Below are 23,589 nucleotides of genomic sequence, written 5' to 3'. Positions count from 1 at the left end.
CACTTGTGTGTAAATAAATGTCTGACATGTGTCTGAGTGTATTTCAGATTGTATTCCAGAGCCAAAAATGCAGGGCTTTTGGATTATGCATTACTTTGTATTAGCTCCTTCCATTTACGGGGAAATAGTCAAATATTGAATATGTCATATTGGAATTCAGTGATCATGAGTTCATAAAAATGTTTTAAAATGTTTGTGTTACTCTTTTGTAAAAAAAAAAAAAAAGAACGTTTAGTCACTTGTATAAATGTTTTACTCTCGGCTTTTTAATGGCACTGTTGATCCTTTATGTTTTACTTGTTTGAGAATTTGCAGTTATCTATGATACTGCCTTTTGTCTTTGATATTTTTTGTTTCCATGTTGATTTTTCTCTATGAGTATTGTTTATATCCATCCTCTTCTATTGTTTCTTCAGATTTTCTAATTAATCTCTGCTTCTCAGTTTCCCCTTTTAAAATCCATCATGCCTACCTTTTCCATGTAAATCTTTCCACAGTGTGGCTCTTCTTGACTCTCAGTGCCTCCACCACAGACATTCCCTTCTCTGTGCTTCTTCAGCTTTTATTGTTGTTAGTCAAATCTTTAATCTTCAGTTACTCTGATCACCTTACTGTCTCACACAGTGTGCAGCCTCCAAGCTTTCATTCATGTGGTTTTACCACACTTGAATGTTGTTCCTATCTGTCCTTCCTGTCTTTCAAGGCTTCTGCCATGTCCTGTATCTACCATGAAGCTTTTCTTCAGTTCTTCAATCCTTTAGTGATTTACTTCCCATTTGCCTCTATACTTATTTACAGTCTGAATGTGCACGATCTCAATTTCATTGTTCTGTACTGTTTTCCATTATTACTGTTCATGAATTTTGGCTTACTGGCTAGATTGCAAGCTTTTTTGGGGCAGGGGCAGCCTCCTTTACTTCTTGTGTATTCCTCTTTGGATACAGAATGCTAAGTAGATTTTTCACTGTTTAATTCCCTTCCTTGCAGATGGTCTGGTCGTCAAGCACCCAGATGACATTTGGTAATAATTTGGTTTATCAGAGGTGCTCATGTATGGTCGTTAACCTTTGTGTACCTAGAGTGGGGGAGGTCATCCATAATCGTTGGTATTAATCAGTGTGCTTTACATTTGACAGCTACAAATCCATGTGGAATTGATAATGGTGGTTGTTCCCACTTGTGTTTGATGTCTCCAGTCAAGCCTTTTTATCAGTGTGCTTGCCCAACTGGGGTCACACTCCTGGAGAATGGAAAAACCTGCAAAGATGGTAAGAAGTTGGTTGCCACGAAGGAAGAATTTTAGATAGCAATTGGGATTCTATATGATTTATTTCATTTGTCTGTAATAAGCTCTGCAAGTTACAGTGCTTTGGGAGACTAGTCACTTAATCCCTCAGTCTTCACAGTTGCTTATATAATGGGAGTGTTTTGTGTTTTATGGCATCTCTTGAATATTATTTTATAAATTATTTTAGTATTTTAGCTGAATTTTTAACATGCAGTTTTTTTTTGTTTGTTTTGTTTTTTTTTCACTTATTTTTATAACATGCACTTTTTTTGGGGAAAAATAGGTGTCATTTCTCTTCTCTGTCAGATCTCAAAGTCATGAATATCACAGTTGATTCTTGCAGAAATGAATATTCTCATAAAGAATATATTTTTAACAGGTAGCATTTGTAAATAAAGAACCTCTGCAAGGAAAAGATGTTTATTAAACTTTTAATTATAAAGACTATCATGGGATAGATACATTTTCTGAAAAATGATTGAATGATATTTTTAATTACCTTTTAACAACAGAGAAGTGCCTTCAGAAGAAGAAAAGAATTCCTTATTGTTCTGCTCAAAGCAGCCTGTTGCTATACTTAACCAGCACACTGCCTCTTCTCCTTACTCTCAGTTCCCTGTAGAGAGAGGGCATGTTGGAGAAATGCTCTGATTTAGGACATTTCAAGGTAACATTGGTTTGGGAGAATGCCAGTTCTCTTTTTCTTTTTAATGAGAATGTTGTTCTTCATTCTTAACCCTGTGGATCACCATCTGGTTCTCTAGCCACCAGCACGACCTGGTAAGAAAATTGTTACATTTAGCAGTGGCTTCTTTATCTAACTCTGAAAAGTAGAAGCCTTTATTTAGGAGTGGGTTAGAGTTCCTGGAAGGGGGATCAGGGAGTCAGAGAGATGGGATTGAGTTGGTGTACAGGATATTTGTCATGACTTGGCATTGATAAATTATCCTCCTAGTCAGAGGTGAAACTGGCTGATTCTTGTGAGAGGTTTCCATGGCAAACAATAATTTGGTTTCAATTTAAAACAAAAGGTTTTTGTGATGTTGCTTTTATGTTAAAAAATGTAGCCTGACTTTAAAATAGAGGATTTATTTTAGCCATAGTGGTCTGCTTATAGCCTTCAGTTCAGTTCAGTCGCTCAGTCATGTCCGACGACTCTCTGTGACCCCATGAACTGCAGCACGCCAGGCCTCCCTGTCCATCACCAACTCCCGGAGTCCACCCAAACCCATGTCCATTGAGTCAGTGATGCCATCCAACCATCTCACATCCTCTGTCGTCCCCTTCTCCTCCTGCCCTCAATGCCTCCCAGCATCAGGGTCTTTTCCAATGAGTCAACTCTTCGCAAGAGGTGACCAAAGTATTGGAGTTTCAGCTTCAACATCAGTCCTTCCAATGAACACCCAGGACTGATCTCCTCTAGGATGGACTGGTTGGATCTCCTTGCAGTCCAAGGGACTCTCAACAGTCTTCTCCAACACCACAGTTCAAAAACATCAATTCTTTGGCGTTCAGCTTTCATTATAGTCCAACTCTCACATCCATACATGACCACTGGAAAAACCATAGCCTTGACTAGATGGACCTTTGTTGACAAAGTAATGTCTCTGCTTTTTAATAAGCTGTCTAGGTTGACAGCCTTAGAGCAGTGCAAATGTACCTGTTTAACGAGCATTTTAATTTCAGATATACATTTGGCATGTAGTAGCCTTAAGTTCGGAGAAGGCAATGGCACCCCACTCCAGTACTCTTGCTTGGAAAATCCCATGGATGGAGAAGCCTGGTGGGTTGCAGTCCATGGGGTCGCTAAGAGTCGGCCACGACTGAGCGACTTCACTTTCACTTTTCACTTCCATGCATTGGAGGGGGAAATGGCAACCCACTCCAGTGTTCTTGGCCTGGAGAATCCCCGGGACGGGCGCCTGATGGGCTGCCGTCTATGGGGTCGCACAGAGTCGGACACGACTGAAGCGACTTAGCAGCAGCAGCAGCAGCCTTAAGTTAACTATTTTGTTTCGATCACCTTGCCAAAATAACAGCTTCACTTCTAAGACTTCTTTGTTTGAAGAGTTTGTGGCTGGCTCCTTTTGGTAGGTAGCGGAGGCAGTGAACTGTATAAAGTTACTCCTGCTTGGTGCCCACTGTGGCATTTAGGGCTGTATTCTCCCCAAGGTAGGGTTTATTTATAATTAATCCATGAGTCAAAAAGCTGATGCTGAGAGCTTCTTCTCTCCTCAGTTTTTTCTACTATAATTCCAGATTAATGCTTGAAGTTTAATATCAGTATTTTCTTTCAGACTCATTTCTTTGGTTGGGAATCTTTTTTCACTCTTTCAGATGTCAACTTGCTTGCTATCTTTTTATTAGCTTTTATATAATGTTAGATGATTTTTTGCTAGTGGTTTACTTGAGCATTTAAAATCAAAACAAACAAGATTGAGTTAATGTTCTCATTCTCAGCTGTATTTTTATTGATTGCTGTTTCGGGTTTAAAACACTTCATAAATACATCTGATTTAAAACTCAGTGAAATAAAAATTTAAGAGTTTATTAGAAAATAATGTATCAGCTAGTATTTATTGAGTACTTATATATTTGGTACATTTCTGAGTTTTGTGTTTATTTCCTTTAAGACTGTCAGCAACCCTATGAGATATCGGTGAAGATGTCAGGCTTAGAGAGATGAGGTGTTTTGCCTGACTTTGTGTAACTGCTTGAATCCGGTTCTGTTACGCGCACAGCTCTCTCCTTTACCCACGGGGTCACATTTATTTGGTTACCTCCCCTCTCACATTCCCTCTCTTTTCTGCTGCTGTTTCCTCCTCCATAGCCTCTTTTGTCCCCAGTTCTGTCAGACGTTGCCCTATAGTTCTTTTTGTTAAAACAACTTGACTGAGGTAATTTACATATCATAAAAGTTAGCCTTTTCAAGTGTACAGTTCAGTGATTTTTAGTCAATTTACAAAGTTGTGTAACCATCACAATCCATCCAGTTTTAGAATATTCTCATTAATCACAAAAGATCCTTGTCCTGGATTCCTTACCTTTTTAAACATCCTTCTTGAACAAAGGACCTATATCCTATACTTCCTCTAATGTTTAGCTACTTAGCTTCTTAGTCATTACTTAGTTATATTCATTTCATCTTTAAGTGGCTGTTCTTAATTCCAGGGGCTATATAATGAATGAAGCCAGAGAGAGAATCAGAAGTTGATTTGGAGAGTTCAGCCATTACAGAGCATGACCTCTTAGTCCAGCTACTCCTGTTTTACTGCATTACTTTCTGTTCTACCCTAAATAGACCCTAGTATCCTTTTCTACTCCTTGCTTTTCAGTTCCTGAAAAAGTTCTGCATTCTTTATTTAGAGACTAAATTTGGCCTGTGGGTTTCCATTTTTTCTTCATTGTTTTTCACTTTGTCGTTCTAGGTGCCACTGAATTACTGCTTTTAGCCCGAAGGACAGACTTGAGACGCATTTCTTTGGATACACCAGATTTTACTGACATTGTTCTACAGTTAGAAGACATCCGCCATGCCATTGCCATAGATTATGACCCCGTGGAAGGCTATATCTACTGGACTGATGATGAAGTGAGGGCCATCCGCCGCTCCTTCATAGATGGATCTGGCAGTCAGTTTGTGGTCACTGCTCAAATTGCCCATCCTGATGGTATTGCTGTTGATTGGGTTGCCCGAAATCTCTATTGGACAGACACTGGCACTGATCGGATAGAAGTGACGAGGCTCAACGGGACCATGAGGAAGATCTTGATTTCAGAGGACTTAGAGGAACCCCGGGCTATTGTGCTAGATCCCATGGTTGGGTAAGAGGCTCTGCTGACAGAAAATTTTGCCAGGGGTTTCTATTTCTGCAGGTACCCAAAACATTGACAAAAACAACATGAAGTATACGTTGCTTTCCAATAAATAGTTCTTTAATGACTGTACATTTTTAGAATATAGTGATTGGAATAAAACCTCAAGTTAATGACTTGCTAGTTTTTTTCCTTGAATGTTTTGAATACGTTTTCTTTCTAAATTAAGTCCATACTTGCTGACTTTGGGTGTTGGCTGCAGATTTTGCCGAGGTTGCATCATGACCATGAAAAATATGGACAGAACTTGTTTTCAGAACTGTTTCTGTTCCCCTAGAAAATTTAATTTCGTCTCATTTTCAGTACTTCTAGGATGATTTGGTAAAGAATATGTTTCTTTTTAAATGTACCTAAATATATGAACGGCCTGATTTCTAAAACTTGGTCAGGACATGCAGCTATATGCCTGGTCTGTCTTCCTTTCTTTTTTTTTGGCTATTACACCCTGACCATGATCCAGGGAAACACAGCTTTCTACATACTCATCAACATTAATTGTTATTATGAGAGTCATCCTGAGGGTGAACATAATGACAAATTATTACACTTCAGTGCATACCAATGCCTTTGAGCCCCTTAAACTCTCAGGAGCCACAAGAATCAGCGGTACGAGAAGAGTTAGTTATTTGGGGAAATCTCTTTTCCATCTGAATATTACTACTGGGATAACCTTTTTCTGTCAGATGATAAGCTAGCAAGAGAGAGAAGATTGTTGCTGGTAAGGAACACAAAATATCTTGGGGGGAAAAAAATCTAAACATAGAGTCTCATTATTGGAAGGCATTTTTCATTATCACTCCTAGAAAACACTGTTTCATCTGAAAAAAATTTTTTACAAGCTTATACACTGCAATTATAAATGTCTTAAATGGACTTTTTGTATGTTTTAAGTCTTAACCTGTTTTTCCTTCTGTAGGTGTTAACTGGTAACCAATGTAAAAGAGGGTTGGGTCTCACCTTTAGGATATCTGAAATTTACAGTTCATTATCCGTTTGTAGCTCATACTCTGTATACTTCTGTAGGTACATGTATTGGACTGACTGGGGAGAAATCCCGAAAATTGAGCGAGCAGCTTTGGATGGTTCTGATCGAGTAGTGTTGGTTAACACTTCTCTTGGTTGGCCCAATGGTTTAGCCTTGGATTATGATGAAGGCAAAATATACTGGGGAGATGCCAAAACAGACAAAATTGAGGTTTGTTTCTTGCTTTTTCACTTTAAAACCACTTTTATAACGGTTTTTGAGTTGATGGTGATATGATCCAGATATACTTGTCTCTTCAATGGGATGCCAGAGGCGTCTTGTATTTTAATCAACCTTTAGGATTCTAGGAATTAACATCTTTTCTTCCAACTCACCACAAGATTTCTGAGTTAATCTTGCATGAGAAATAGGTGTTCATCTATTTCTATTCTTAAAAGCTTATGTGAATGATTTTTCTCATTATGGGTAAAACCACTGCCTGAATTTCCTAGGGGCAGTTTGCACAAATCATATGTTAAATAAGCTTGATACTGGAAGAGCTGGTAATCATTGTCAGGAAAACAGAGCATACATACATACTTTTTGTTGGTATTGGGAAAGGTGGTGGTATATATTAACTATTAAGATGGTTACATGCAAACAGTTTTTCAATTGATTTATGAGCTGTGTGGGAGAAAAATTAATTAGCCAGGGCTTGAGAGAAAATATTTAAATCATAGAACTAAGTTGGGGCAGTCAGAATAGAATTATGGTGGAAACAGCCACCATATGTGAATATTTTATTACTTTGTTTTGTAAAGGGTGAAAATCCCTGATAATGGATGTGAAGTCTGAATTCTACAACTTTAAATTGGGCTCTGCCAGAGGTCTTGTGGGTCACGCAGTTAAAACAGAGTTTTGATCACAGTATTTCTTTGGAGATCACATGATTTCTCATATAAGGAGTAGGTTTGAATGGCTCTTCAGAGCCATGGCACGCATCTTGTAATAGATAATTTGGGCTATAGAGCAGTTACTTTAGAAAGGTAATTCTTGGGAGTGACAGGGACTCTCAGGGAATAACGAGATAAAGGGTCTTGTTTCAGATTGGAATCTTGGAATAGAAAAAAACCCCATTAGTATTCCACTGGGCTTAAATCCTGAAAACCATGTTCTGCTCTTGCAGCTGGTTTCCATTAATAGAAAACTTTGCATAGACTTGACTATACAAATGTCTTCCCTGTTGTTAGTGTTTCACTGCCCCCACCCTCGCTAAATCCACGTTAGTGTTGGAATTTTTAGCAGCTGGAGTGCAGTGCTGTTGAGACAGAGTTTGTGAGTTTACTTTTCAGACAGGCCGTGAGCATCACTGGGGTACAGATCACACACCATTCCCCTCCAGTTCACGAATTGCGAATTGTTGATCCGCCCTGGACTCTCCATGAATGTATATGTGTTACTACTCTTAGAAAAACAGTTGTGGCCCGTGTGTCCCAGAGGACTGTCTGCACATAAGGCAGGAGCACATAGTTTATATCAGAGAAGAGAACGTGATTTTTTATTTCATAGGGATTTAAAAAATTCTGTATTTGATCTTATCTTTCTTAGCTTGTTATGACCGTTTAGATCGTAAATAAAACATTGGTTTCTTTCTAGGAATTTTTCAAGTCTTATCTACATTAGGTCACTTTATTTAGAGAAATTTATTAGGAATCACAAGAAGTCGAGGAGAGATTTGGGTAGAGAAATGGGAATTTATGGAGGTTCTGAATGACAGTGTTTAAGAATAAAAATGCACAATATAGAATATTCTACAGGATTTATTTTCTTATTTTGTAGGAAATGCAGTAGGTCTAAAAATTAGGGTTAATTCTGGCCTCTTGAGCTGTGTGTACGTATTAATATATGTGATGTCATTTGCTTTCTCACTTCTTTTTTCTTTCTTGACTTGTACCGTCATCCTTAAACTTTCCTTTCAGATCTGCTTCTCTTCTTCCAGGTTTCAGTCAGTTCAGTTTAGTTGCTCAGTCGTGTCAGAGTCTTTGTGACCCCACGGACTGCAGCACGCCAGGCCTCCCTGTCCATCATCATCTCCCGGAGTTTACTCAAACTCATGTCCGTCGAGTCGGTGATGCCATCCACCCATCTCATCCTCTGTCATCCCCTTCTCCTCCTGCTCTCAATCTTTCCCAGCATCAGGGTCTTTTCCAGTGAGTTAGCTCTTCACATCAGGCGGCCAAAGTATTGGAGTTTCAGCTTCAGCATCAGTTCTTCCAATGAATATCCAGGACTGGTTTCTTTAGGATGAGCTGTTTGGACCTCCTTGCAGTCCAAGGGACTCTTAAGAGTCTTCTCCAACCCCACAGTTCAAAAGCATCAATTCTTTGGCACTCACCTTTCTTCCAGGTTTATTGGAACACAACTGCTATTTGTTCTTTGTTCTCTTTTTGACAGATTGTTTAGGGTTGGTGATATATCTGCTTCTACCAAATCCTACACACAAAGACCTCCCCTTGTTTTTTCCCCTGGAGATTCTGATGAAGTTTCCCAAATTGAGCATTCAAAGCATTTGTAATTTGAATTATAATTATAGTATAAAAAAATTTTTTTTTTTTTAACAGATTCATCTGGGAAATAGAGCTGCTACTGTAATCTAAAACTGCTGATATATGACAAGCTAAGGAAGGAGCACAGCTCTCCATCTAAATCAGTCTTGCATAAGGGAGGAAGAAAAACTGTTAGGTTCCTACTCTGAGACAAGTAGTGATTATAGGAGCAGCTGTGACCCCAGCTTGTCTTCTTGCCTTACTTGATAGTAGGTCGACCAAAACTTTTGGGAAGATACATAATTTAAAAAATGCTCTCTTTTCTTACCCTTAGTGCTCATCTGACCTAGTCTAGGTCACATGCTCCTTGCTAGTCCCCTTCTCTTTAGAAAGCTTCCCCGCTTCTTTTGTCATGCCCAAGAATGAAAGGTGCTTTTTCCTGGGACTATAAGAAAATACTAAATTACAGTTGTAGTGGCCCTGTCTCTTCTGGAAGACTTCAAGTTTACCTGGGTTGTATGTTTCCAGTACATTTGGGAATTAAAAATAGGGGTTTGGTAAATGGTCACGTAGCACTGTAAGGCATAGTAAGCTCTTGTGTTTTGAGTGGATCTTATGCGAAGAGCTCAAAGTGTTCATTCGGTTATGTGCTCTGCTCCCTCAGTGGAGATTACTTAGATCAGGTTCTCGCTCACTTCTTTTGATAAGTGGTGATGTAACCAGGTGCTGGATATGTTGGGGAGCTAGGTCTGAGGATTGGGGGAAACCAGAGAAAATTAATAGGGAGCTTTGGGTTTCAGACTTCATTTTTGTTGTCCAGAGTTGCAAGAAAAAATAAATAGGTTTACCTGAGATTTACAACCAACTTCCACAGAGAGCAATGCTGTATAGTGAAGTGCTAATGATGTCTTATTTTTTTTTTTTAAAGATGATCATCGTATTGACTGGTGCTTTAATATAAGAATGTTTCTGTGAGTGTATGTCTGATTTTCATATCTGTGAACTGATAGGGACCACTTAACTGTAGGTACTTGTTTATGTTTCTTCATTATCCTGAAATCATTTCATCACCTTTTACACACAAGCTTCTAGTTTACTTGTCTGCACTGGAGTCCCCTCTACCCTCCACTCAGGTGTTAAAATAATAAATACTAAAATACTTTCTGATAATAAATACTAACGCATTAGCCGGAAAGGTTGTTTCTTTTTTCTGGTAGGTGACATTAAACAAGCCTTTATTTCTGTTTTATAAGGCCTTACAGTAGGCAGAAGCACATGGTGTCTTAACAATATTCTCATGTTTCTTGATCCACTCTCACCGCCAAAAGCATTAAGCATTTGTAGCACTATTGGCCTGCAGTATTGCTTACCAATAGTTAAGACATATCATAGATAATTTATAAGTTTAAAATATTTAAATAAAGCTAAGAATATACTGTTAGCTTGTATTTTCTTGAGGATGATTTTTACATACCAGTTTAACTTGACATTATTAATGTGATTTTAATCACTGGTTTTATTGAAAATAGTAATACTATCATAGAGATTTTAGTATTAAAATCTCTGAGATTTTCTCACAATTTATTTTCTTAGTATATACTTGTTATTTGTTTTTTTTCCCCTTTTTATTTCAGAGCATATGCTGACAAATGCAGCAAGAGCTAGTGGAGATAAAGATTTTCTGATCTTTGTCAAAGACATATAGAATTTTTTTCAAATCTCTTTTATTGTAAATTTCCCTATTTTAGAGAATACAGCGTCCGTAGATAGTTTCTCCAAAATCTAGGTATTCCTGGCACAGTTCTGTTGGGAAAGAGAAACAGAAATTATTAGAACTTTGAGTACCAAGGAATTTTTGAATAAAGAGGGTATTATTGTGTAGGATGTGTACTGAAAACTTGGCCTTTGGTGAATGTTCTGTTTCATAGTCTAAGCCTGAAATTGCAGGGCTACATTTTCCTCTCATGACAGCTTCCTCTGTTTAATCAGTACTCTTATAAAGAAATCTGTTTCCCAAGTATTGAGATTTCTTTTTAAAGTAATTTCTTTGTCTGGCATCTTTAGCCTGAGTATTATGAAAGTCTGTTGAAACACACAAGGACCCATTTATGATGGTTTTCCTTATTGTTTGTTTCTAAGATTAATTCCTCCTTAAGAAATTATTATTGGGGTAATCATCTCATCTGTTGAGGTAAAGCACTCCTGAGTATATGACAAGTACCAACAAGTTCTTCCTTTTAAATCTTTGCCAGTTTATAACACTGTCTCGTAAAATTGATTTTACTTTTAGTTTTAGAGAAAGGTTCAAGATAATGAACTTAAATAATCTGAATCTTTGCCCATTCCTACTACTTTACCACAGTATATGTATGTGAATATATATATTTTTCCCCCTGTGTATTCTTGACATATTATAACAGAAAAATACTGATAAATTCCACTGTTAGATTCCTCAGCTCAACAGAACACCTGGATCTGGGGCCTGTATTCATTGAGTTGTAAACATGATGCTCTCCCATTATATTTCTTATTTCTGTTTGGGATGTATCTTAACGATTATATACATCTTTAAGCTCCTGTATGAAAGTTGATGTACAGTTCTAACAACATTTTTAAACTTGTTACTGCAATCTGCAGTAGGCAGAGTAGTACATCATCCAATTATAAGCTCTGTCATCTCATTATCCACTCTACTTTGGCTCTAAAAGAATTATTGCACGTATTTATGATGAGAGAAACTTGCTTGATGATAGGTGTAATCATACTTTTCCTGAACTGCCACAACAAACCCGTGAGCCTCACCAGGCAAGATGCATTTACCTCACTTTGGAGTTATAATAATTTTATCTGTGTAAATTAGGATAATCTGATACACATTGGTACTTAGAAAGCATTTTAGTGACCAAGTTTGAACTTGCACTTGTATCATTTTTTAAGTATTATCGTATTATACGTTTCCATCTCATGTTTTAGTATTAAGCCATTTAATATGTAGGGAGCTGTTTTTAGTTACAGTCTGATTATTTTAGAAGTACCTGTTTTGTTCCTTTGGTTTTTCTACCCCCGAAGTAGGAGTGCTGACTTTCTGTGTCCTACTTTCTTGAGAAGAGAAGTCAACCTCTTTACAATTTATAACAGTTTTTAGTTCTTATGGAGGTAATCTCTAGATCTTTATTGAATCATTTTGTGATATTGAATCTAGTTCTCATGATTTTGCCATTTAACTGGGTGACTATAGATAATTCACATAATTGCTGATTTTTGTATTTTGACCATTGAGATCATTTGAACCTGATGATCTTGACGTTCCTTCCAGCTTTAATGTTTTCTGATGCTTTTTATACTAATTGCATATCATAGAGTATCATGGGATGCATATCATGCATATCATGGGAGAATTGCTAAGAAGGAATGTATATCACAGATGACATGACTGTGGTTTTTTTTTTCCTTTAAATTTTTCCTTATATACTGTGCCTGTAATTCCTCTCATCTAAAGAAAACTTGGCATATTGGAGGTTCAGTATCTTTGTAACTCAGTTTTACTGATATTAACTTCTGGTAAGCTATTCATTTAGGTTTTGCATTGACCTCTATGCAGACTACTTCATTATTAACATATGTGATGGGTTTAAATAAATGTTGAAAGCTGTTGTTTGAAGCTTGCCAAACATGTAGATGTTAATAGAGTCTATGTAAAACATTTTTCAGGCGGTTATTTCCCTGTAGCTTGGAAGCTATTATATATACTTTTAAAGGGGTCACAGAGATTTTATTTTTATTGTTATTAGATTTGGAAAGGGTAAACAGTCATATAAATGGCAAGGACCACAATTTTGGGACTTCTTGGGAGGGAATTTGCAAAACATTGAACGGTGTTAACAATGACAAGTATTTTCACCTTATCACCAGCTATTTAAGGATTCTGTGTAATAGCCATTCCTAAAGTTATCCATACTGAGCAAAGGATTCACCTTCAGTCTTTTTTTCCCCCACTTTAAATGTAGTTTTCAGTTTTAAAATGTTAAGAATGTTATAATGCAGGCCCTGTTAATTTTTTGGTTGAACTCTTGGGTTCCCAAACTCTTCATTCATTGTACTGTGATTGTTTTTGATAGATATGATCTAAAATAATAATCTCAGGGAAGGAGTTAGAATCCCTTTTATTGTGCTGAGATTTTAAGTAGACTAGTGTTTTGTCATTTCATTTATTATTTTGAGCTTCTGAAATCTGCCAGGCTTGTTATTAAGTAGGATTGAAATTAGAGGCTTTGCTATTAATCTAGTCCTGTTCAGAGTTATTTAGTTTTGTTGTTCATTCATTTTGATTTTGGATTGATTTATGACTTGGCTTTTATGTCTGGTTGAGATTTATAATACTATTTTTGTGTTAGTTACAGTGTTATTCTTAAAATATGGGGGCAAAAACCCCAAACTCTTCTGGGTCACAGTGGATTTCATTAGTCTGCAGATAGTAAGGAAACGGTATTTCATGTGTTTTCAGAGTATCATTATCTTTGGGGGAAAAAGCCATGTTCAGACAGTTCAGATGTTATCATCAGATGGTTTCTGGATAGTTCCCTGTACTCAAGCAAATATGTATTTTTTCTAACCCAGGTTTTGTTTCTTAAAATGGAGCAGTGCTTGGTGCTTTCTGCTTAGCTTTTTTTATTTGCCAAAGGTCATAGAACTTTCTACTTAGAAAGAAAACAATGGAATTCAAGTTTCCTGTACGGTACTTCTTGTGTTGAGTTCTGCTGCCTCTTTCTTTTTGAAGTAATTTCAGACTTCAACAAAAAATTGGCAAGAGTAGTAAAACTTTCACCCAGATTTGTTTTATGTACTCAGAGAATAGTGATCACCAGGAAATGAACACTTATACCATTTCCATTATTCCTATTATATTAATTGGAATTCTCTCATAAGGAAGAGATGTCCCCTTTCCTGTTTATTCAATTATTCATGTATATTTGTACATATATATTTTTATATATATGAACCCATGGATGTTCAGTTTATTCCACAGGTTACCTTGCATTGTCATCATTATATTGTTGCAAAGATTATCCCAGAATTGGCAATAGGAGTACCATCAAGGTGATTCCATATTCTTTTCACATGTGTCCTTTTTTTTTTAAAATTGTGGTGAAAAACACATAACATAAAAGCTACCACCTTAACCATTTTAAAACATACAGTGGTGTTAATTATATGTGCATTATTGTTCAAGATCTTGCGAACTTTTTTATCTTGCAAAACTGAATCTCCATTCCTATTGAACAGCTCCTGGCAAACACCATTTTACTTTCTGATTCTCAGGATTTGATCACTTTAGATAACTCGTCTAAGTGGAATTATGCGGTATTACCTTTTTGTGACTGGCTGTATCTCACGTAGCATAATGTCCTCAAGGTTCATCCATGTTTGTGTCATGTGATAGGATTCCCATCTTTTTTTAGGCTGAATAATATTCCATTTTATGCATATACTACATTTTCTCTAACCATTCATCGTTTGATGGGCATTTAATTTGGTTCCACCTCTGGGCTATTGTGAATAACTGTACCACAATGAATATGAGGTGCAAATACCTCTTTGGGATCCCATTTTTCAGTCTGTACCAGAAATAGGATTTCTGGATCATATGGGAATTTAATTTTACTTTTGTAAGGAGTCCCCATCATTTTAAAAACACTTTTTGGAACAACAGTATAGTCCAGCTTTCTCTTTTATTTCCCATGCCAAGGAGCCATGGTTTTTTTTAATGAAGAATAGTATTTAAAACCAGAATCCAGACATGAGGCATGCTCATTGGTACTGGAGTAATTTGCCTTAATTACTAAGATGTTAGAGTCAATTTTCCATGCTAAGACTCCAAATAGAGTGTACATAAGTTGTTCTTGAGCGAGAGGAAAGGGATCAGTTTTCCCTTGTCAATGTGCTGATGGTTCTCCCAGTAGGGTCATTAAAGGTTCTAGGACAGTGGGGTTCTCAGAGGTGTCTCATGAAGCAGTTGAGTAAATTGACTAAGGTGGGGTTGGTTTTCGATACCTTCAGTTGAAAATCTGTTCTCAATTTTATAGTTTTGCTGAGTAATTCTTGTTTTAGAATGCTTTGGTCACAATAACAATTTGTAGCTCTTGTCTGTAAAAGAGCGTAGTAACTGCAAATGTTTGGTATTCTAAACATGACTCCTTGTAAAAATACTATAAAACTACCTAGTGCAAATGTGACACTTTCTTTTTCCGTATTGAAAATCGCTTGTATTTACTCAGACATAAAATGTCTTGAAGTAGGTTAAAGTCTTTAAATGCAGCACTGAATTTGCTCTTACTGCTCTCTTAAACAGATGCAGAGTATCCCTCTGTTTCCCCTACTGGGTGCAAAGCATTTCTCTTCACTTCTCACTCCAGGGAGATTCTGCATAACTGAAATGTTATTGCCATCAATATATACTGTCTTCTGTTTTCCAAAAAGGCCATTTCTGTGAAATTATACTTTATACCCTATGGAGTATATGAATCAGTCCCAATGATACCTATTTGTCATATATATATATATAATTATATATTAATATATTAATTATATGTTAATATATGCAATATATAATTGCTTATATATGTAATATATAAACTAATAATTCACTGCTTGTTTTGAATATTGGCTGGGTTTTTATAAAAAGAATGGTTTGTTTGAATTTTCTTTTGGAACTTGATAGTATTCCCAGTTCATTTCATGATGGGTGCCTGATTGTCCTGTTGTCATCTATTTCTTAAACATGTCTAGTCAAGAGAAGTTGCATAGCAGCAAGTTTGGTAGCGGACTGGCTGCATTCCAAGATGGGTAATCCTGTGTTGACATTTAATGAGCTGACGAAACTGCTCAAAAACGGATGTCATGTCTACAGAAGGTTTGCCATTACCTCCTATCTGTGAAGATAATGTTCTGGTTAACCCACATCTGTTTCTTGTTGTAGTCCGTGTTCTAAGTGTGGTTTGTAATATTTGAGAATGCCTCAGAATGTTAAATCCGTACCACAATGCGGTTGAAGCAGCTGAAACCACTGGAGACTCTGGTTCAGATTTGGAGGTAGATTTTAGGAGTGACAGAAGCCTAATTTCAGTTTAATTAAACCACTCTGAGGTAATACGATGAAGCACAACCTCAAGAGTTGCCAGAAGATTTAATTAGTGTTGGCTCAACTTTTAAAGCATAAGGGTAATCTTTTGGAATCGGCTAAAATGGTGCATTTGTTCTGGGTTCACAGTGTACAAGCAGTCTTTTACCGGGATTTGGGTTGTTACTTTAAACATAAAGAGGCTTAAAATGGTATTTACAAACCTAGTAACCTGTCCAAAACTGTTATTCCTTGGGTATGAGAATGTAATAGTAATTTTCTTTGAGACAAAGCAACATGTTCTTGTTTTACTGTGTTGCTTTTGCCTAGAAGAGAGATTGTGTGGTTGATAAAAGAGATGTTTAGGGTAGAAGCCAATTTGCTAAGAAGTGTCAACTCTGCAAAAGTAATGGAAGGAAACAGATTTCACAAAGTAATCCTTAGACTCTGTCTAAGGGGAAATACATAGTTCTTCAGCTGTGAGGTCCCACAGCCACGTCTTGTTTAAACTTTGGATCCCTTAATCTCTTCAGACTATTCTTATAAATTGCTTCCTACATCGTGTGAATAACAAAAATGATAGCATTTTTTTAATAACTATTATCATTATTCACATGCCCTTGGACTATTATCTTACCTCCATTTTTTTTTCTTTTCTTTTTTTTTTTTTTACTTATGGAAAATTTCGGGCACATAGTAAAGGTAAAGTGGAGTAAAGATACTCGGGAACCACCCAGCTTCTCCTGGTGAGAGCTCCAGGCTCTCCCCATCTCCTTGGTGATGGCAGATATAAATGTAATGGCAGGTTCAGTTCAGTTCAGTTGCTCAGTTGTGTCCGACTCTTTGCGACCCCATGAACTGCAGCACACCAGGCCTCCCTGTCCATCACCAACCGCCGGAGGCTACCCAAACCCATGTCCATGGAGTCGGTGATGCCATGCAACCATCTCATCCTCTCTCGTCCCCTTCTCCTCCTGCCCTCAATCTTTCCCAGCATCAGGGTCTTTTCCAGTGAGTCAGCTCGTCGCATCAGGTGGCCGAAGTATTGGAGTTTCAGCTTCAACATCAGTCCTTCCAATGAACACCCAGGACTGATCTCCTTTAGGATGGACTGGTTAGATCTCCTTGCAGTCCAAGGGACTCTCAAGAGTCTTCTCTAATACCACAGTTCAAAAGAATCAATTCTTCTGTGCTCAGCTTTCTTTATAGTCCAGCTCTCACATCCATACATGACCACTGGAAAAACCATAGCCTTGACTGGACGGACCTTTGTTGACAAAGTGATGTCTCTGCTCTTTAATATGCTGTCTGGGTTGGTCATAACTTTCCTTCCACGGAGTAAACGTCTTTTAATTTCACGGCTGCAATCACCATCTGCAGTAATCTTATTAATATAAATGTGGTTTTAATACTTGTATTTTGAGATAACCAAAAAGAAATGAAATCAGGCCTTTGTCCTTATTCTTAACAAATCTCGACTGGTACTTTGAAATGTAAACTTGCAAATGTGATAAAAGATGAAACAAGTAGAGTTTTGTTCATTCTTTTCATGAGAAACCACTTTTTGAAGTAATTTTAACCTGTATTAGAATTTAGTTTAGCTGGGGAGGGAAGAAAGCTCAAATGGAAAACATTTGTGGTTCTACCGAGCCTGTGAGTCTAGGGCAGCCTCGAAGGTGGCAGGCAGGTTTGAGAGGGGATGGAGGTCCAATGTAAAACAGGATTAAATTAACTTTGTTGTGGGCTGTATAGTCACCACCATTAAATTCTAATCCTGCACAGCCCACTGTGGTAGTCAGTGGCCACATATGTCCACAGAGCACCTACAGTGCAGTTACTCTGAATTGAGATGCTTAAAGGTTAAATGCATACTGAGAAGACTGTAAATCTTAGTATTAAAATCTCAGCAATACAGTTCTAAAGATTACATTTTGAAGTAAAAATATTTTGGATATTTTTGAATAAATTAAGTATATCTATTTTTAAACTTAAAAAACATCTGGCTTCTAGAAAATTTTAAATTACACAGGACTCACATTTGTGACTTGTGTTATACTTTGTTCGGACAGCACTATTTTAGACTCAACTCTGTTGTAAAAAGCTGCAGCAGTCAAGAATGGGAAGATAGTTAAGGGGACAGGTGTTCTTACAAAGTTACATGGAAAGTGTCTTTAGCATATCTTAGTTACGTCGTTGAATTTGAAATTGAGATGCTACATCTAGCTTTAAGTGTGTACTGTATTTACTCCACTACCCCCCCCCCCCCAAAAAAAAAAAAGACTTTTAGTTTTGCCTTTCAAGTGAGAGAAGAAGGAATAGCTAGCTAGAGGATACTAATGTTCCAGTGTGCAAAGCTATATAGAATCCTTAGCTGTGCCTTTTAGGGAACTGTATTTGAGTCCTTGGACTCTGCTATTCTAAAGATTATCATTTGTTGTTGTTTTGCCAGATGTTGCTAAAAGTTACCTTACCATTTAATAAGCATGTCCTTTGCATGTTTTTTTTTCTTTTTTCTGAGTCCCTTGCTTGCACTTAGAGCAGCATTAACACTGATCTAAGCCCCGGTTTTGTCAGGGGATCAGTGTAAAGGTCAGCAAAGCACTCCTAACCTGCAGTCCTTATGTGCAATTCTGAAATCTAAAAAGCTCTCTAAACTGAAAGTTGTTTTTGTTAATTCAGTTGGTAACGACCCTGACTTGAAGTGATGTAAGACTAATTGTAGTCTCTGTTTATGCCCCTTTGTGGGAATATGTGTATGTCTTTCAGCAAAAATATTATCATGCTTGGCAATGAAGTGTTGCCCCGGACCCAGGTAGAGGAGATATGCAGTATGCATTGTGTTAACCTTTCTATATTTCAAGAAAAAAGTCTGAATTCTGAAACAGGGCTAATTAACCCCAAGGCTTTCAGAAAAGGGATTTTTTTGGACCTCTATTATCTGTGGTTTCCTAGGTGGCAGAGTGGTAAAGAATCTGCCTGCCAATACAGGAGACTTGGGTTTGATCCCTGGGTGGGGACGAGCCCCTGGAGAAGGAAACGACAACCCACTCCAGTTTTGTTGCCTGGGAAATCCCATTGACAGGGGAGCCTGGTGGGCTGCAGTCCATGGAATCGCAGAGAGTCAGACCCGCACACACAGACACATTATCATCCCACGAAAACTGAAAATATTTTGTCAACTATAATACTTAATTTTGGGGGAGGGGGCTGAGCTGGGTCTTTGTTGCTGCGCAGGCTTTTCTCTAGTTGTGATGAGCGTGGCCTACTCTCCAGGTGCGGTGCGCAGGCCTCTCACTGTGGTGCCTTCTCTTGTGGAGCATGGGCTCTAGGGCGCACCGGCTTCAGTAGTTGGGGCGCATGGACTCAGTGGTTGGGGCTCCCGGGCTCTAGAGCGCAGGCTCCAAAGTTGGGGTGCATGGGCTTAGTGGCTCTGTGGCATGTGGGGTTCTGGGCCAGGGATTGAACCCTTGTCTCCTGCACTGGCAAGCAAATTCTTTACTATTGAGCCACTAGGAATGCCCTGTTAACCATAAGTCTGCGCTTGAGATAGTTCTCTTCAGCACAGTCAGGACACAGTGATAGAGGTACATGAGGTCTTCCTGACACACAGCTGTGTTATGTCAGACTCCTTAAAGTGGCTTTCATAAGTTTCTTGTTATCTATAGTTTTTCTTACCTGGAATTTCATATCTGGCTATCAGGTAATATCTACCTGAAGCTGTCTCTTTGAGTCCCTTTTGTATTCTTTTTACCTCGGAGCTCTTCTTTTAGTCAAACAAGACATTCTGGACTGCGTCTTAACGTGTGTTACTTTTTCTATTCTGAAAAATCATTTTCTTTTTCTCTTTGTCAAAATTCTTCTAATTCTTGAAGGTGGATTTGAATTGCTACTTCTTGTTCAAGTTTTTTCTGATCAGCTGTAGACCAGAGAAGGGTGTATGTGTGTGGTTTTAATATAAATGTAGATTACCTCCTCAATTGGATTGTAACCCTTAGCTAGAAGGGGCCCTGTTGTAAACTTCTCAGCATTCATCATGTTTTTCATGTGATTTGCATTTAGTAAGTATGGTCATTGATCCTGGGGATTGAAGTGAGGGTCTGATAGAACAGCGAAAGTATATTCCAATTAAGTTGTCCAACTGTTTGCTCCTTTGTGCTTACTATTTTAGTTAATATGCATCTAAGTTGCATAAGCAAACAGTAAAAATGGGTGTTAGAAATGAGAATAAGGCTGCAGCCTTGCAGTTTCCCACTAGTTGCCAGGATACAGAAAGTCTGTGTTGCTTTTATTCTGTTTAAAAGTGTGTGATGGTTTGGTTTTTTATTTCCACATATCCTTTTATATTTATTTATTAATTTTTATTTTGAAGTGCTATATTTTGCTAAATTAAATGTAGTCATTTAAGTGTAGCTATTTACTTTTAGGGACTAAAGCATTTTACTAAAAACGAAGGGGAAAAACAGCATTTAGTAAACATCTACTACACATCTGATACTGTGATAATAAGTAAACATTCTTTATTCATTAAATAATTTAGCATGATATGTTCTCCTGTTTTTTGTGTGAGAAATTGCCTTATCTAATGAGTGATAGAGTTTATATTTAAAATCCAAATATGTTGAATTCTGCCAGAATATTGTTAGATAATCATAAGAGATGTTCTGTTTTGTTGCATTTGGCTGAGTCATGAGGCATGCGGGGGATCTTAGTTCCCCAACCAAGTATTGAACCTGTGCCCCCTGAAGTGGAAGCATAGTCCTAACCTCTGGATCACCAGTGAATTTCCCCATAAGAGATTTTTAGAGAGCAAAAGAATGAAGAGTAAATACTAAAGAGAAAATGCTGGGTTTTGTGAACCAGGAGAATCTTTTGGAATTGTTTCTTTGTTATATTTCTCACTGTGATTTTCAGTTTTATTATTTGCCTGTTATCTGAATTCATATTTAATCAGCTATCTTGTGTTTAAATTGTTAATTTATCAAAATAAACCATCAGGAATGTTGCAGGACACATAACTGAAAAAGGAGAGTTGGTTAATACTGTAGTATTTTTGAAGTAGAAATTTAGGTTTTATTTTTAAAAACAAGTTCAGTATTGGGCAACTGGTGTATGCATTTAGATCAGCAAGTAAATTTTAACAGGAAGGTCAGTATTTGAGCGTAGTAATCAGCAAAATTAGTGTTATTAAAAGTAAAATAGCTCATGCAAGACAATACTGAGTCTAGGAATAAAGTAAAATCAAACATGTCTTAATGTACTGTACACTTATAAGAAACTACTACTTGAGGGTTCTATAATAAAGACCATTCAGCAGTCTGTGTTAGATGCTATCTAATAGGATGATGAACTCCTGCCCCTAATGAAGGAGGTAGGTTTCCTGTTCCGTATATGACATTTTGGGTGAGGTAACAGTACCTTTTCTGGGAGATGCCTTTGGAAATATTGCAGCAGAGACTAATGAGACCTTAGACCAGAGCTTGCCATATTTGTAATTTTTCTGCAGAAGGTAATAGTAAAGGCATAAGACTTGATAGGCTTGTTAAATGATGTTTTACAGAGAACAACTCAGGAAATCTTGGAAAATACCCAGCCAGGTTTGAAAAAGGAAAGAGGAACCAGTGAAATGAAGAGATAGAAAGCAGTCTTTGTATAGGAAAAGAAGTAACATACGATCCCTGCCATGAAAACACAGTGTAAAGGTTTCAGTCAGTCAAAAGAGGCAAACGTTAAGAAAAGCTGAGAAAAACAAGGAAGTAGTCACTGATCGTTTTCAGTAGCTACTTTGAGTCACAGGTTGTCAGCTGGTGGTAGGAAGTGAAGGGACTGAGTGGTGTTAGGTGGAGGCAGCAGTTACAGATCACTGTCAAAGAATAAAAGCAGAATCTTTCAGCTTTTAAACGTCTTTCTAAGATGGTGGAAACTGTTGTGTTAAAGGCAAAAAAAAAGGACTTTATAGAGAGGGAGAAATTGGAGCTACTGGTAAGGAAGGAAATAGTATTGGGAGGAAATTCTTGCAAGGAGAGTAGAGGAAGATACCAGAGTCAAGAGATAATCTCCATATTATGATGAAAGCAAAAAGACCAAGTTTTAAAATAAGCTTCTCCTACCTACAGTAAAGATTATTCTAAATTACGTTTTTTAGTATCTTAATAGGGCTTCCCTGGTGGCTCAGCGGTGAGGAGTCTGCCTGCCATTGCAGGAGACACGGTTCGATCCCTGGGTTGGGAAGATCCCCTGGAGAAGGAAATGGCAGTCCACTCCAGTATTCTTGCCTGGATAATCCCATGGACGGAGGAACCTGGCAGGGTCGCAAAGAGTCAGACACAACCTAGTGACTAAACAACAAAAAATATGCTAATATACTTTATTAAAATCTATAAAATTTCACATATACTTCTTTTAAATACACATGCATAAGCCTTCCTTCAAAATGCTAGTCTTTTTTTAAATTAGATCCTATATAGGAAAGATTTTCACCCTGATCAGAGTTTCCAGGCAGTAAGTAGTAAAATGGGGCCAGAAATTCTTTCTTGGAGCTCTGGTTATAGGAGGGAATCAGGAATATGTTCATTCTCCAAAAGTAGACGGTAGTGTGCATTTTTATATGAATTTAAAATTTGAGCAAGGATAATATTTATTCATGCACATGGCCAAACTAGGGTCTGAGGTTGAGAATAGTTTTCATTTCCATTTTGAAGAAGGTTTCTTGAGTGTCTTAGGAAACAGCTTTCCTTTTAAAAATTGTTTTAAAAATATTTATTGAGTTCTTCATCAGACTCTAATCATAGCTATGAACGATGTAATAGGAAGTAGATGAATTAGGTTCCTGGCTATCTTGAGATGACTTTCTAGTTAGATAAGTAAACAGATTATCAGCCTGTGTTCTTTCTTCAGTAAAGTGACCACTTAAGTCATTTTACTTTTTTTAAACACCAGAGTAACTTCAAGATAAACCATAGACATAATGAAATATATCTAGGAATGGTCTGTTGCAGGAAAATGTGAATATAAAAAAAATCTAAACTCATGTCTCAAATTAAGGAGAAATTATTAACCTTAAAAAGTGTTTAATATTAGGGGTTGGAGTAGTAGTTAATTATTTTGAACTATGTTTTTTTACTTTTAGAAACATTCTGTTTAAAGACAGATTTATTCAGTTGGATTAATAGAAGTCCTGTTGTATCAGATACAAACATTTAACTAACATAATCTCTCTTCCATCGAATATAAATCAATGTTTGCAGTTGAAGATATAACGATATAGCACGATTTTGCTCAGTTTTTAAATATTTTATTTCAAAGAGTTGGCTGTTTTGGAAAGGTCAGCAAGTATTTTAAAATTTTTAGAGAGGAGAGAGAAAGATAGTATTTGCTTGTCATTCCATCTAGGCATCATATAATTGATTTACATGGAATATAATTTATGGATAAAAAATTAGTACTTGCCTAAGATTATACCTGATACTTCTTTTTAGGTGAGTGGGTGGCAGATGTTTATATGTACAGGTTTTTAGCCACAGAATGACATTTCTGAAGGCTGATTTGCCTGGCACCCAGACTACTTTTTAAAATAAAATATTTATTTATTTGGCTGCACTGAGTTTTAGTTGTTTCTAACGGGATTTTTAGTTGAAGCATGTGGAATTTAGTTCCCTGACCAGGGATTGAACCCAGGTCGCCTTTATTTGGGAGATCGTAATCTTAGCCAGAGGACCACCAGGGAGATCCCCCAGGCCACTTTATTTATTTATTTTTATTTCATTTTTATTTTATTTTATTTTTCCCCCGAGGCTACTTT

General features: G+C 37.2%; 1 protein-coding gene across 6 annotated transcripts in view; it reads left to right on the top strand.

Moving 5' to 3' along the window:
* Window positions 1–23,589, top strand: part of LRP6 (LDL receptor related protein 6) — a 173,332-nt gene that overhangs the window by 93,123 nt on the left and 56,620 nt on the right. For all 6 annotated transcript variants that reach the window (XM_043880589.1, XM_043880586.1, XM_043880587.1 and 3 more), the window contains 3 exons: window positions 1,137–1,268; window positions 4,717–5,113; window positions 6,188–6,359. In XM_043880589.1, coding sequence (XP_043736524.1) covers window positions 1,137–1,268; window positions 4,717–5,113; window positions 6,188–6,359 — 701 coding nt within the window. The remainder of the gene's footprint in view (window positions 1–1,136; window positions 1,269–4,716; window positions 5,114–6,187; window positions 6,360–23,589) is intronic.

The sequence above is a fragment of the Cervus elaphus genome, chromosome 22, assembly GCF_910594005.1.
Source record: "Cervus elaphus chromosome 22, mCerEla1.1, whole genome shotgun sequence".
In the NCBI taxonomy this organism is placed as follows: Eukaryota; Metazoa; Chordata; class Mammalia; order Artiodactyla; family Cervidae; genus Cervus; species Cervus elaphus.
This window is presented reverse-complemented; position numbering and strand designations above follow the sequence as displayed.